Here is a 15,839-nt window from a genome sequence, read left to right as displayed (position 1 = left end):
TTGCTATGCCCACTTTTGATTCAGAACCACACAAATTTAACTGGTCATTAGTAAAACAACTAATATATTCAGAATTTCAAAATACCAATATTGAAATACATATATATTATAAAGATAAAAAAAACGTAACACACAAATCAAAAGAATTCACTGACATAATTAATAACATCCATACATACTGTAACAATAATGATAATGATAATAAAACCAAAATATGACCAACATGAGGAATCATTTAATAAATTAAAAAAATGTTTAATATCAGAACCATTACTAATACACTTTGATGATAATAAACACGTATATTTGACAATAGATGCGTCTATAATGGGTTTAGGCGCATGTATTGAGCAACCCGACGACACGAATACATTACACCCTGTAGGTTATGCTTCTAGAAAACTCTTAGACTCAGAAAAAACTTATTCTTCCACCACTCTTGAATTACTTGGACTTTGTTTTGGTATTCAGTATTTTCGAGAATATTTATGGGGACGTAAATTTACTGTATTTTGTGACAATATAAGTTTACAATATTATAACAGTTTAAAAATACCCTCCGCTAGGATAGCCAGATTAACATTAAAATTATTAGATTTTGATTTTGAAATAATATATATAAAGGGTAAAGAAAATAAAGTCGCTGATTCACTTTCACGAAATGCAATTAACAATATTAAAAGCATAAATATATTTAACGACAATATCGATTTATTGACCAATTTACACGACATAAAAATACAACAAAAAAATGACCAATTTTGCAACAATATAATAAAAGCATTAAAAAATGAAGAAGTACCCACCAACATAAAAAGAAAATCTGGGTTATTCTCGAACGTCACACACCACCTGATGCATAACAAACATAATAAACAATACATATCTAAAAATTCAGAACATAAAATAATTGAATCGGAAAAACAAAACAAAAAAGCACCAATAATTATTTACAATAGAAGACTCTCAGTATAAAAAAAAAAAAAGGACAAAGATAATTATACTTCTCTTAACAAAAAAATAAAAATAAAAACTAAATAAATAACCAATGTTAAGTTAGAAAGTTAAGTTAATGTGCTAATATGTCTGTACAAAAAAAAAAAATACTGTAAAAAAATAATTTAAGTTAAGTTAATATGTTAATATATATGTACACAAAAAAAAAATATATACTGTAAAAAAAAAAAAAAAATAATTAAAGTTAAGTTAATATGTTAATATGTCTGTAAAAAAAAAAAAAATACTGTAAAAAATAATATAAGTTAAGTCAATATGTTAATATATATGTACACAAAAAAAATAATATACTGTAAAAAATAATTAAAGTTAAGTTAATATGTTAATATGTCTGTACATCAATGCAAAAAAAAAAATCATAAGTTAAGTTAAATCGATAAGTCATAATTGTTTGTACAACAATGCAAAAAAAAATACTGTAAAAATAATTTAAGTTAAAAATAATTAAATTATATACGTAAGACAACAAATGTTAAAGCAAATAAGTGCACAGAATAAGTAATAAAATGTCTAGAGTAATTAACCCAATCAAAACCTATATGTAAGAATATGAATGTTAAAGCAAGTAAAAAAAAAAAATAATGTGAAACACTAACACACTCTAAATAAGAACATTTACAATGTATACAAAACAATAAACTAAGTTATGATTGCTGTTACATCATCAAAAAAAAAAAAAAAAACCAACTGTAAAAAAAGAAATATAGTCATAACCTTAGTTAAGTTTATATAATTTAATTTATAATAATCCTCTGTGTACTATTGCATAATAAAAAAAAAAAAATAACCTAAGTTAAGTTAATATAAGTATAAAAAATAAATAAATAAAATATTTATTCAAAAAACAGTCAAAAATAAATAACACTAAAATAAACAAATAAACAACAAATAAAATAATAAAATACTATATAAAAAAGAAATCTAAGAATTAAACCAAACATGCCCACATCAGGCTGAGTTTTAAACACGTACAAAAGTTATTTTTAGCATTCTTATCCGCTAGAATTGTTTGCAATTGTGTCTAGATTATAAATATTGTTATCGTATAAATATCGATGTATTAAAAGAGGGGAAAAAATCTGATTATATGCAGTGGACTCAAAAGTGCCGTCGGGCCATTAGCTACCGTAGAACGGGGTGAAGTGAACCTGCTGGTATGAAGTGGCCCATTCTAATTTTTTTAAATGTTTATCAGCATAACTTTAACATTGTTTCATCAAAATTAGTTTAATAAATTCTACCTCCAAAGCATTATGATAACAAACAATGTTTGATACTAGTGATAACAATACGTGCAAAATATGTTATCAAAATAATTTTGATAACAAACCTCATTTTTTTTGTTTTTGTATGATGGTCGTCAAAAAGTCAATTAAATCTCAAAAGTAAGTAACTAAATTGAAAATGTTCATACTTAATAATCATTTCAATAAGTTCATATGAATTAATTATTTCAATCATAATTGTTATTGTATTGTTATTTAGCTTTTGGTGAAACAACTCGTACAACATTTTAAAACCATAGGCTGAAGTGGTCCACCAACCAAAAAGTAAAAATGCCTAGAAACCATAAAAAGAACTTCACAGGACGTTACAATTTGAAGTACACCAACGAAAATTTATCTTTGGCTGTAAATGCTGTTAAAAGAAAACAATTAACCCTAAGAAAAGCTTCAGAGCAGTATGGTATTCCAAGAACAACTTTAAAAAGAAAAGTAAGCGGTACTCATACTCGTAATTATGGAGGACAAAAAGTCTTAAATGAACTAGAGGAAACTAATTTATGTGAAGGTTTATTATTGTGTGCTAAATGGGGGTTTCCTATGACAAGAAAAGACTTAAGATTATTAATTAAAAGTTACCTTGATAAGATAGGACGTAGTGAAAAGCGATTCAAAAATAATTTACCTGGAACCGATTTTGTTATATTTCACAATTTCACGTTACTACGTTAGTCGTTGTCGATTAAATTAATCGCCAACATATTGATATTAATTGTTTATCCGTTTTCGCGCTTCCTGCAGTGTCGAGATTAATGTTTTATATTTACCTATACTATACTTATATACTATACTTAATATATTTCATGATATAAAATAATTCTTAGATACACATTTTTGTAATTCAAAATAAAATAGTAATCATATGTATACAGTTTTAAATATTTGTTATTATATTAAATGCATATGCATAGTTTGATAAATTTGCATTATTTAGAGTCCAGACATAATATTACAATTTAAAAAAATTATCTTGCAAAACTAGTTCATTGATTTATAAGGATTGTATGTAAAAAAAATAATGTGCTAAATGCCCAACGGAACGTTTTAGTACCAGGATCAAAATGTTAAACTGACCAACGGTACTTCTAAGTACCAAGTGCTTAACTCAAATTCGGGCTAAAAAAAATTTTTAAAAAGGTGCACTTATTTATCAATAGGTGTATTATCATGTGTTTTTGCAAAAAAAAATGGAAAAATAATTTTATTTCTAAGTCTGGTCAACAAAGGGTTAAATAACTGAACCACAGTGATATTATCAAACCGTGGTTAATTAGTGAAGAAGTAAGTTTATTAACTTTACCGGGGTTTAAAATATTATGGTGTTATAATTCCTCAACGGCTTAGAACATAACCGTAATATAATAATCATACCTATATATTTACTAGCTGACCTCACGCACTTTATTGCCCGTACAACTATTAACTTTAAAAAAAAATGTGATCGTTTAACTTATTTTAGGTGCAATTTAGCCTCCCTGATAAGCAATCTTGCTACTTGGTTAATCAATGACAACCAATAATAAATAAATACTGATTATTTCTGCTATATCTTAAACTTTAAGATTAATTAATTACTAATTAATTTACTATTATAGCATACAATTTTTATTGCAGCTACAGTAATATATTGGGTATTTTGTTTAACTAAAACATATAATTTAGGTGATACATTTACAGTTGAATGTATTAGTTATTATAATTATCAAAAATTGAATGAACGGTAAATCGTCACATATAAAATTAAAATAACTAAAAGAATTATATACTTGGAAAAAAATGTATCATCAAAATTCATATTATGTTTGACTAATTACCTTATTAACATAAATCTTTTACTTAAACGGCAGTATATTTTATATTGTATAAATGTATAATATTATATAATATTATATTATATAATTTTATATAAATATAGGTAACACATAATATTATATAGGTACATAAAAAAAATTGGTACTTGTTCAATATGCTATCTACCGTAAATATTTTATCTACTGTAATTTTACTATAGTTTAGTATGATATCTACCGTATGCCCGTATGCTGTATATTATACATATTTTATCATTTTGCAATTACGATTTAAGATTAATCTTTTATTAAAACCACAAATCATTATATTTATATTTTATACCTTAGTAAGTTAGGTAGGTTAGTAGGTATACCTTTATATTATACCTGTTTAGTGTGTTTTTGTGAGTCGCATCAATTATATACATGGTTTTACTGTGATTTATTTATTATCAAATATTATTTAATAATTATTATTATGAGTTTGTCAACTATGAGTTATTTATATCGACACATAATTCAAAATGAAGAGATGTGCGAAATTTTTTTTAAGTATACGCGGTTTATTACCAATCGACCAAACTTGTACAAAAATTAAAAACCAAGCAATTTGTGGTGGTGAGTTAATAAAAGTTCTGAAAAATAGTCGAAAACGTGATTCGGAAGGTAATATTTTGAAAACAATTTATAATCGATGTACGAAAAAAGGATGCCAAACATTTTATTCCATACGCAAGAATAACAACTATTTTATGTATATGGATAAAAATGGGAAGTGTAACAGTAAAATATTAACGGTAGATAGCATACTAAACCATCAAACGTGCGGTAGATAGCATATTGAACGAGTACCAAAAAATTGTATCATCAATCTAACATCACTTTGCATGTCTTAACTCTTAAGTAGTTTTCAACTACTTTGTGGAATATTGTTTCATTTGACGCCGTTTTTATTAAGCCAGACAAAGCCTTTAGAAGAATAATTGAAAATAATAATTATTAATATAATTGCTAAAACAATTTACAATTTTTTCTTTTCAAAAAAATAGCCTTATTGTTATATTATATCTAAATACCAACATTTAAAACATTTTATTACCTAATAGGTAAATCAATATCAAAAATCTAAATGCAATATTTTTAAGAAGATGTCAGCGCACTATCTGTTTTCTCTCTCTGGCCCACATGAAACATAGACAAAATGTATTTACGCAGAATCATTTTTCTATTATTTTAAGTAATCTCAGAGTAAAAAACACACATTACAAAAAAGATAGAGAATAATATTTTTGAGAGAATGACATATCGATTTGTCAAAATGTGGTCTCGAAACAATTTAAAGATTGTTTAAATTTACAACATTATTTTGTTTATTTTCAAAGTCAAATAACAATAAAATATAAAATCAATATGTCATACCCTCAAAAAAACATCCTCTTAAAATTAATTGTAAAACAATGCCCTGTTTGGTATTTATGCATGGTTTTCATTTAAACATCAATACTATATTTTATATATAAACAATTTGCTTGAATTTTTGTTTTTATAACTATTCAATATAAATATTAAGAAGTATATTTTTAATTTACCACATGTTTAATTGTATTACTCCAGGACTACAATTTTTTTTGTTTTTCCGCAATAGCTATAATGGCATAACATATTGTTATAGAAACATGCATCTATTGCACCTCGTATTGCTGCACTAAGGTATAGGTTGCCGTATTTAATATACAAGGTGTAACTGATAGAACTGACGTTTGGAATAACTTTTTTTCACATTAATATTTTTTATTTTTATTTTTTTTTGTTCATTAATTGAACATAGCACTACATGCATAATACGTTTCTAATGTTTTATTTTTTAGTACTGAAAAAAAAATTAATTTAATAAAAAAAGTGTTGGATAAATTCAAAATAACCTATTTATGAATTTGATTATAAGAACAGTTTTGATGGTAAAAATATTTATCTAAATCAAGTAGTTTATTTTTTTGAATTTTTTTAAAACCTAACCTAACCTATTTTTTTGGGTAAATTAATTTGGAACGTAATAACTTTTTAAAAAATATGATTTTTTAGAATTTACTGACATGAGTATAGGTATTTCTTAAATTATTTATTCATCATATAACATTTAAAAAAAATTGTGATACGATGAATTGGAAAAATTTTTTTTTTTTGGTCAGGTCCTTCTATTACACCCTGTATAAAAACATTTTCAGAAATCAAGTATTAAATATAAATTTTTTAAATACATGTTGATAGCTGTTAAAATAATGAAAGAACATTTTTATATAAGTCATTGTCCTACTGAGCATACTATAACACACATGTAGTTAATAACAATACTCATAAAGGTTATAATTACTAATTAAGAGGCCGTCATGGTAGGAAAAAATCGACCGTAAAAACATACTTTTTTATTTCCAATAGTACTCAGGTCTCGTTGATCGTAGAAACATGATTTTAGTATCAAAATAATCACGAGAAGTTGTACTTAAAAATCTTGGAACAGATTTTTGATTTATATTTTCTAACCAATTTTATTTGCATTTGAAGTTTGTAACAAATTTTAATTTTTTTAAAAAATTATATAAAATCAGCAAATTGAGGTATCGAAAATCTGTTCCAAGATTTTTAAGTACAACTTCTCGTGATTATTTTGATACTAAAATCATGTTTCTACGATCAACGAGGCCTTAGTACTATTGGAAATAAAAAAGTATGTTTTTGGCAAAAAAATCATGAATTCGCCGTCGTCATGTGCTGCTCTAGTGACTACAGTGGCAGCATTTTGAACAGTACTTCTGCCACCACCCCGCGTTCATAAGCAGCGGTACCGCTCCGTAGGTCAAAACTGGTTATCTATCTCGGCCGCGCGCTGGTTATAAATAGCCAAATTGTCGAAATGAAAATAATAATTTTGTCATTGAATAATATTATTTTACATTTCTAATTTTCGTATTCCTATTACTATCGTATTTTACGCAAAATGGAACCAAATCTTAAAACTGTAACTAATCAGCGAGAAAACGTCCGATTCAAACAATTTTTTTTTTCAAACTGTAGTAAACTATTCGATAAAATTGGATATTTGATATTTCAGATGAATGTTTTTACATTTAAATCAGTATAACTGTATATTATGTAAAAAACTTAAAATCATACGCTGTGAAAAAAATTATCAACGATGGATAAAAAAATATGTAATATTTCATAATACTAAGTACACAAATTATTGTTTTTGTATATTAATTAACATTCAATCAACATAATATACGCCAATTTTATTATTGTATGTCAAACAAAATTTGCTGAAACATTATACGATTTATATAATATTATTAATTTACGAATATATTTTTCAAGATTACATATAACATTGTTTATTAATTTATTTTTTTATATTGTATTTGTAAGGTGCAAGTATTGTAGTAATTATATTTCTCTATTGGCACACAAAGGTAATTTGAGAGCACGAGCAGTTAAAAAAATTTACCCACCCGCCCACGCATTTTTATTTAATAACGTACCCTAATAATTTTTGTTTCAATTAGTGATTCATTTATATATTATTTATGAATAATATTTTATGCTATAATCTTCAGTATAAAATACGTAGGTTAGGTTATGATATGATAATTATATAATTATACTTGTGTATAAGAAGTATCTACCTATCTATGTAAAATTTGAATTTTACGGAGACTCTTGGAAGTTATGTATATATTTAAAAAAAAAAAAATGCAGCGAATGATAATTTGTATAGCCGATAGGACTAAGCCACTTAGGTCAATTATAATTTATATGTAATATGTTTGATTCGTATATGTCTTTATGTGTTATCTTATTCACGTCGTCGATAACATAAAAGAAAGTCTCTAAATAAATAACAATTATTTAATTATTTAATTATTAATGATAAAACATTAAATATTGAAATAAATGGATTCAAATATTGACATCCTGCATGTCTAACTGTTCACGCCAGTAATTATTGGTAGTAGTAAACTAGTAACTAATACATTTTCGCTAGATTTTTATTACGGTTTATATATTTTTAAATTATATATTCACGTGAAAATGGATCAACTCAACAAAAAAACTCGTCGCTGCGCATCAAAAAAATTATCAGTTAAAAAATCGCTGAGTTCTCGAGTGATGAATATTCTAGGAATTCGTGATAAGACTAAGAGGTAGGTACCTATATATTATTATTATTAATTTAATACAATTCACTAAAATTAGGTATGTTAACAAAGTCCCAATCCAGAAATCGCAGAACCTATTGTAGAATCATGTTACTTAGGTGCTGACAATCAACCACCATGTTCATCAAAGGAAATAATTAGGTAAAGTTTTAAGTGTAATAATTTTTAGGTTGTTATTCAAATGTATAATACCATAATTATAATATTAATTAAAAATAAATTATAATTAAACTTAATCTATGTACTAGTATGATTTTTAATTATATAATACAATTTTATTGTAATTATTTTTAAGTCACAATCCAGAGGCCATAGAATCTGTTATGGCACCTTTTTTCTTGGGAGCTGTTAATCAAACACCATGCTCATCGAAGGAAACAATTAGGTAAAGTTTAATAATTTATAGCCATTTTATTGTATGAAATCTACTATAAATTTTTATTTTTATATATAAAACATACATCATATACATTTTTTTAAATTCTGAACGAAGTGATGAATGTATTGATTTTACAATGATGTGTGTTTTTTTTTTTGTGTCTGTGTACAGCATAACTAGTCGAAATAATGCTTCGATTTCAAACTTTGGGGGTGGTTTCCGATGTAAAATTGAAGATCCTTGGTGTATTATAGAGGTCAAAAGTAAACATTTTCCAACAGTATTAAAAAAAATCGAGAAAAACAAAAAAAAAAATGACAGAAAAACGGGAATTTTTATATGGTTGTTATTCAAAAACTAATCACTGTAAATACTTGAAATTTTCACCAAATGTTAATGTTAGTGATATCTATATACAGTTAAATTTTTAAAAATTTTCGACTTTTTTTGAGTTGTTTATTGACCGCTGAAATTTTCGATTTTTTTGGGAATTTTTTTTGAAGTGTCAGTAAAAAAATTAGGACGACCAAAAAAACTTGAAAATTTAATACACGGTTCCTTATGAGTTGTTATTATTGTAGCTAAAAAAAATTAAAAATCGTAAGTCACAATTTTTTTTAATAAGCGTTTACAGTTCAAAATTTTACGAAATCTGTCGAAAACGCGAAAATTTGCAAGTAATTTTGAAGTTGAGAAATCATAAAATTGTTTGCATTTATAACTAAGGATTAAAAATACAACACTATTTTTTCCATAAGTTTTCCTTCGAGTAGCTATAGAGAAAACTCGAAGCATCATTATAGGACAAATTTTAAGTGCGTATGAATTAACGACGATAAATCGTTATCATTACGCGATTTCATAAAAATTTAAAACTCAAACGCTCAAAACATTTTTCCTATAATGACGCTTCAAATTTTCTCTATAGCTATTTGAAGCAAAACTTATGGAAAACTTGGTGTTAAATTTTATAACCTTAGATATAAATACAAACAATATTATGAATTTTGAACTACAAAATAATTTGCAAATATTCATGGTTTTGACGAATTTCTGTCAATATTTGAAATTCAAATGCTAATAAAAATTTAATTTGAACTTCCAGTTGACATTTTTTTTGAGATAAAGATTGACAAATTTGTAAGAAATCTTGTATTAAATTTTCAAATCTTAGATTTAAAAGGAAATTTTTTTATGAATTTCTAGGATAAAATAATTTACGAATTTTCGTGATTTTTATGTATTTAGTCAAAATTTGAACTGTAAATGCTTATTAAAAAAATGTGTGACTATATTATATTTCTTTTATTTTTCAAATAATATTGTGTAAATATTTTAGGAGCCTTGTATAAAATTTTCAAATCTTAGGTATAAAAAGAAAAACTTTTATGAATTTCGATCTAAGATAATTTGAACATTGCCTTAATTTTTATGTATTTATTCAAAATTTGAAATTCAAATGCTAATAAAAAAATCGTGCCTATGTATTTTTGTAATTTTTTAATCACTGTATGAATAACTTATGAGGAACTTTGTATTAAATTTTCAAGTATTTTGATAGGGCCAAAAAAATTTTATCAACACTTCAAAAAAATTTTTTCAGAAAAATTGAAAATTTCAGTTATCTATAAATACCTCAAAAAAAGTCAAAATATTTTGAAAATTAAATCATGTAAAGAAAATGCCAATCTAAATAACTGGTAAAATTTGCATGTATCTACGACTTATACTTTTTGAATAATAACAAATGTTTAAAATCGTTTGAGGATATATCGTTATCGTTACGCTATTTCGAAAAAATTTAAAATTCAAACGCACTTAAAATTTTTCCTATAACGACGCTTCGAGTTTTCTCTATAGCTATTTGAAGGAAAACTTATGGAAAACTTAGTGTTATATTTTTAATCCTTAGTTATAAACAGAAAACATTTTATGATTTTTCAACTTCAAAATTACTTGCAAATTTTCGCGTTTTCGACATATTTCGTAAAAATTTGAACTATAAAGGCTTATTAAAAAAAATTGTGACTAACGTTATTTAATTTTTTTTAGCTACAATAAGAACAACTCATAAGGAACCGTGTATTAAATTTTCAAGTTTTTTTGGTCGTCCAACATTTTTTTACCGACACTTCATAAAAAAATTCTCAAAAAAATCGAAAATTTCAGTGGTCTATAAATAATTCAAAGAAAATTGTTGAAAATTAAACTGTATATAGATAACACTAACATAAACATTAGGTGAAAATTTCAAGTACCTATTTACAGTGATTAGTTTTTGAATGACAACCATATAAAAAAATCGATTTGCTCGAAAACGGGTTTTGCGTAAAAATTCCCGTTTTTCTGTCATTTTTTTTTTGTTTTTCTCGATTTTTTTGAAAACTGTTGGAAAATGTTTACTTTTGACCTCTATAATGCACCAAGGATCTTCAATTTTACATCGGAAACCACCTCCAAAGTTTGAAATCGAAGCATTATTTCGACTAGTTATGCTGTACACACACATCATTTTAAAATCAATACATTCATCACTTCGTTCAGAATCTAAAAATAAAAATTATTTTTTATGTTATTTTTTTTATGTACATATTATTATAATATTTTGTATGTAAAAAGGGCATAATTACCCTACGTGCATAATAATAAAATATAACTTTTTGTAATTATATTTTACATGCTTATTTGCCGCGCTAATTAAAAATCATCTGTAACGATTTATGGTCACAAATAAATTAATTAGTCACCGATGGTTTTTTATTATTGCGGAAAATATATGCGTAAAATATTTAAGTACATTATGTTATATTATATATTTTATTTTATTATTATGTACGTTTAGGTAATTATGCACTTTGTGTATAGATAATAATGTACACTGTAGAATATGTACAATATGTACATATCACATATTTATAAGTTTATTTATACGTTAGTTATCCATTGTATATGAATCTAAATTCTCAATAGTAAAAATTTGTCTCTAATCCAAATTTGTATATGTATCTCTATTGTTTCTTTTAATTTATACATTAATAATTTAATCACTTAAATAATATTGTACACCTCTCACTACAGCTATATTATATACTGTAAATCGTTATTTTATGTTTTCATAATATAATTATTGCAATTGGTTCGTCCGTTTAATAAATTATTAAATATATATTAATGTTATGTTTCAATTAAATATTATACATAAATTAAATGTGTATTTTTTTATTTAAACATTATTTATATTTATATAGATCATATGAACATGATAAGTTTGTAATGTTTGTATACAGATTGTTTTTTTACTGCAAATTGCTATTGTATTAAATAATATAAAAAATTAAAGTATTATTCTATTTATTTCATATAATATGTTATGTATAACACTCAACTTCCTATATTAAGTTTAAAAATAAAATAAGTATACAGGTATGTATTTTATACTAACAAAAATATTTAAAACGTTATACTAGTATATTAGAGATGAAAATATCGTACGATAAGTACTTATAATAACTTATTAGTGACCGAAAAAACGTGACACAGTTACTAAAAAAACCTATTTAATCGTAATGAAATTATTGTTACTACATGTTATTACATGTATTTTAAAAAGTAATTGGGTTAGAAATACAAATCAAGTTTTGGTGTATTATTATTTGTATGCTTTATTTATTGATTAATATTCTTAAGTAAGCAGGGGCTTTAATTAATAGGTCGCGACTCGTGACTCGTGAACTAGGAGCCACGTACCATGCGCTAGTACATAGTAAGAAATACTTGGATGACAATTTACGCAACGGTCAACTACATTGACGAGAAACGTCTATAACGACAGTCCGTGATATAATAATGCGACGGCGGCGATACGGAATACAACGCCATCTCTTGAGCGTTGTATGTTTTTCACTTTTACCACGACGGCCTCTTAATACATTTCTAATAAATAATATACTTAAGTTATCATGTACCAATTCTTCATTATTCTGTAAAGCACGATTTTTTGCAGTTAGTGTTAATAATTCCTCAACAATACTTATGGTAGGTAATAAGTCGAAGAAAGGTGACAGAATTTTTGGCGTTGGTGTTACTAAGGCACTCATTCTATTGTCAGCCTAGTAAATTTCACTTAACTTTGAAACAACATTCAAAATGTAATATTATTCATAAATTTCAATTTTAACTACCTAACTAATTTCTTTTAGAAACTTCAAAACTATGAGAAACCTTATTGTATAATTAATATTTATATAACTTCTATAATATTGGCAAGCATACATTTTTAATTTTAGAACTGTCAAAACTCAATAACACTACATATATTATTATAAATCAAAATATTTCCATGTGTTAACAATGGTTATCAACTCAGTAAAATTATATGTATCAATTAATTTTTACTAAAATATTGCAGCTTATATACATATGTAATTAAATCTTGTGACTGTAAAGGTCTCTGAATATTTATATGTATTTATAGTCAGTGGTATAAACGTAAAAAGTAATATTTGACGGTAGTCAAAATTAAAATTCAGTAATGTTTATATTAGGGACGAAATTAAAATAAAGAGCATAAAATGTTTAAAATTGAATATAGATGTATCAAATTATTTTTATAATGTTACATTTTTATTTCTTGGGGCTTGGATGTAGTTGCAGTAAATATATACTAGTACACTTTTTAGACTAAATTTAGCAAAGTATACTTTTTATTCATATTATAGTTTATTACAGTGTTATTATAGCTATCTGATAATACCATGTATATTCATACTTATATTGTATAGGCACAATGTTGAGATTGATATGCCTCATCAAACAAAATAATCAATGGGTAATCAAATCAATATTCCCTATTTCCCTTCAAGACTACACATACGTTTTAAGTCGAAACATAGTATTATGTATATCGGATAAATTTGAAAAAGAAAAAAATTTCATATAAATAGTATGTAACATGAATTACAATTCTTGCACAACAACAAATATTTATACAATTATTACAGTGTAAAAATTATTAACTGACAACAAATTTAAAACAAAAAAAAACAATAAATAATAGTAAATGTTACAGAATCCGTGTCCTATTTATTATTATTGTGATTTTGATTTTTAGTAAATCAAATCTTTATGCTGTAAATGTTTTTGCATTCATTGTCTGATTTTATAGCATAATTTAACATTATGTTTTATGCAAAGTTCATAATAATATATTTTTGGCAATTTCAATTTCAGTTGTTTTTAATTTTCTCTTTGCTTTTTTAATTTTTCACCAACACTAAGATGCTATTTCTATTAACAGATGATATAATTAAAAATAACTATTTTAATTTTAGTTTACCAAGTACCAAAATGTATCATAATGATATATAGTAAAATTAGCTTTTAGCTAATTGAGTAATAATTTGAAGTAAAAATAGTTCATAACTACAAATATTTTTTAAGTGCTAATAATGTATTAAAATTAAAAAACTGAATTGGGACATTTTCAAATCCAGTTAAAAAATAAAATATGTTTAAAAATACAAAAATATAAAACAAATACTTTGAAAAGTGATCTAAATATATTATATCGAAATCTTTTATCTTTTGAAGTAAATTGATTGACCACATATTTTACAAGAGGTACCTAGTACAGAAATGTTTTCAGTATCACCAGTAATAAAACTATATTCCAAAAAATTATCGGAAGTTGCTGATGTTATAAAATCAAATAAATTCTTATTTGTGTTTTGTTCCAAACCACAGTCATTATTGTCAGAGAACTAGTTTAATTTAACAAACTCGTTTAATAGATTAGTAGAAATAATAAAGTTTTGATGCAGGGAAATTAATTAAATTTAACTCTACAAATACTTATGCCTGTCCGCATGAAAAAATAACAGTAACTTAACATTTATTGAAATAATAGTGAGAGTTATAAGAGTAATTTGGTTCTTTAAACATGATTTAATGGCCTTTAAATGGTTCATTAAACTTTATTGTACCAATAAATTAATCAATTTTTCATGTAACTGAGCATACACTTATTATTTTAGTTTAAAAAACATCATTCAATTAAATATAATTTATTTTCTGATTGCAGTCCTAACGGTTTTTGTATGTTATGTGTAAAATATTACATAATATGTAAAACAATATTTTTGTTTGACTAACACGAGAAAAATTATTATTTACCTGGTAGGTACTATACCTATTGTTTATTTTAAATGGCGTAGTAGTAGACAATCTACATTGTACTGGATGCCCAACTGCTTATGGCAGTTATTTTCCTTCTGGAACAACCAGCCTGCAACTGTTCACTTCCTATGTCATCATTATCTTCTGAACGTGACCAAGCTTTCGCTACTCTCCTAGCTTGTATTTCATTGGCTAAAAAAAAAATTTAATTATGTGAGTAACTTAATATCAATGAATAAAAATAAATAAATAATAATTAGAAATAGCAACAATGGAATAACTCACTAAAAGGCCCTTTAACTTTTTGTATGTTGTAGAGTATACCATCTCCATAGAACATTCAATAATCATTTTTGTTATTTGTGTAGGACTAAAAAATATTTTGGTTTGGTCATGCTTGGTAAAAGGAAACCAACACTTTCCATTACCATTGTTCCCAAGCAAAGACAACCATTCTAATGGCACTTGTTGAATCTCCTGTATGTCCAAGAATAATACAACAAACCAAGACCTAAAACCAATATAATGCTATGAATTTAGTTATGATGTTGGTTAACTTATTTCTATTATATATAAGTATTTAAAATACGTAATAATACACATCAATATGCATAATTTATTGACTTAATATTGTTCCAATTGTTCCAATTTGGAATTGCATTAAGGATAAATAAGGAATAATATTTACCGAGTAGAACGATAGAATTTGTATTGTTCAGAGGTAAATTCATATTTTTTTTTTTTTTTTTTTTTATCGAATTTCCATAAATTAGTAATTTGTTTGCAAATAAAATATATTCTTCAGATATATTATCTGTCGTCATAATTATTATAGCAACACACAAGACTATAAAATGGCCGTAAACTTTTTTCTCTAAAACATTATGAAAAACTGCCATACCGGTGTATAAAATGCATTGTCTCAGTTCCGTTGCTTTCCAACGACTAACATCCTGCAATAGATGATTTCGGCTATTTTCAT

At 25.1% G+C, this 15,839-nt stretch overlaps 2 protein-coding genes across 3 annotated transcripts in view; both read left to right on the top strand.

The window, feature by feature from the left end:
- Positions 1–2,339: 2,339 nt before the first annotated feature.
- The window catches only part of LOC149060787 (uncharacterized), a 40,006-nt gene continuing 26,506 nt past the window's right edge, over positions 2,340–15,839 (top strand). Inside the window, exons 1-2 of one of the 2 annotated variants that reach the window (XM_089217956.1) lie at positions 2,340–2,402; positions 2,503–2,732. Coding sequence is in view for 1 of the 2 variants with exons in the window: in XM_089217955.1 (XP_089074081.1) it covers positions 2,574–2,972 (399 nt within the window). In the remaining variant the exon portion in view is untranslated. Of the gene's footprint in view, positions 2,403–2,502; positions 3,221–15,839 lie in introns of those variants that run through there. The other variant, XM_089217955.1, reaches the window with a different exon arrangement.
- On the top strand, positions 8,072–11,939 carry LOC149060790 (uncharacterized; the record flags this gene model as incomplete). Its single annotated transcript, XM_089223435.1, has 3 exons — positions 8,072–8,289; positions 8,356–8,445; positions 8,600–11,939. Coding segments are annotated over 3 exons (402 nt in total), but the record flags the coding sequence as incomplete, so codon positions are not given.

This window comes from Diuraphis noxia, unplaced genomic scaffold (genome assembly GCF_037042655.1).
Source record: "Diuraphis noxia isolate RWA-SAM2 unplaced genomic scaffold, SU_Dnox_SAM2 contig0001, whole genome shotgun sequence".
In the NCBI taxonomy this organism is placed as follows: Eukaryota; Metazoa; Arthropoda; class Insecta; order Hemiptera; family Aphididae; genus Diuraphis; species Diuraphis noxia.
The sequence above is the reverse complement of the archived record's forward strand: the minus strand, read 5'-3'. Positions and strand labels throughout refer to the sequence as shown.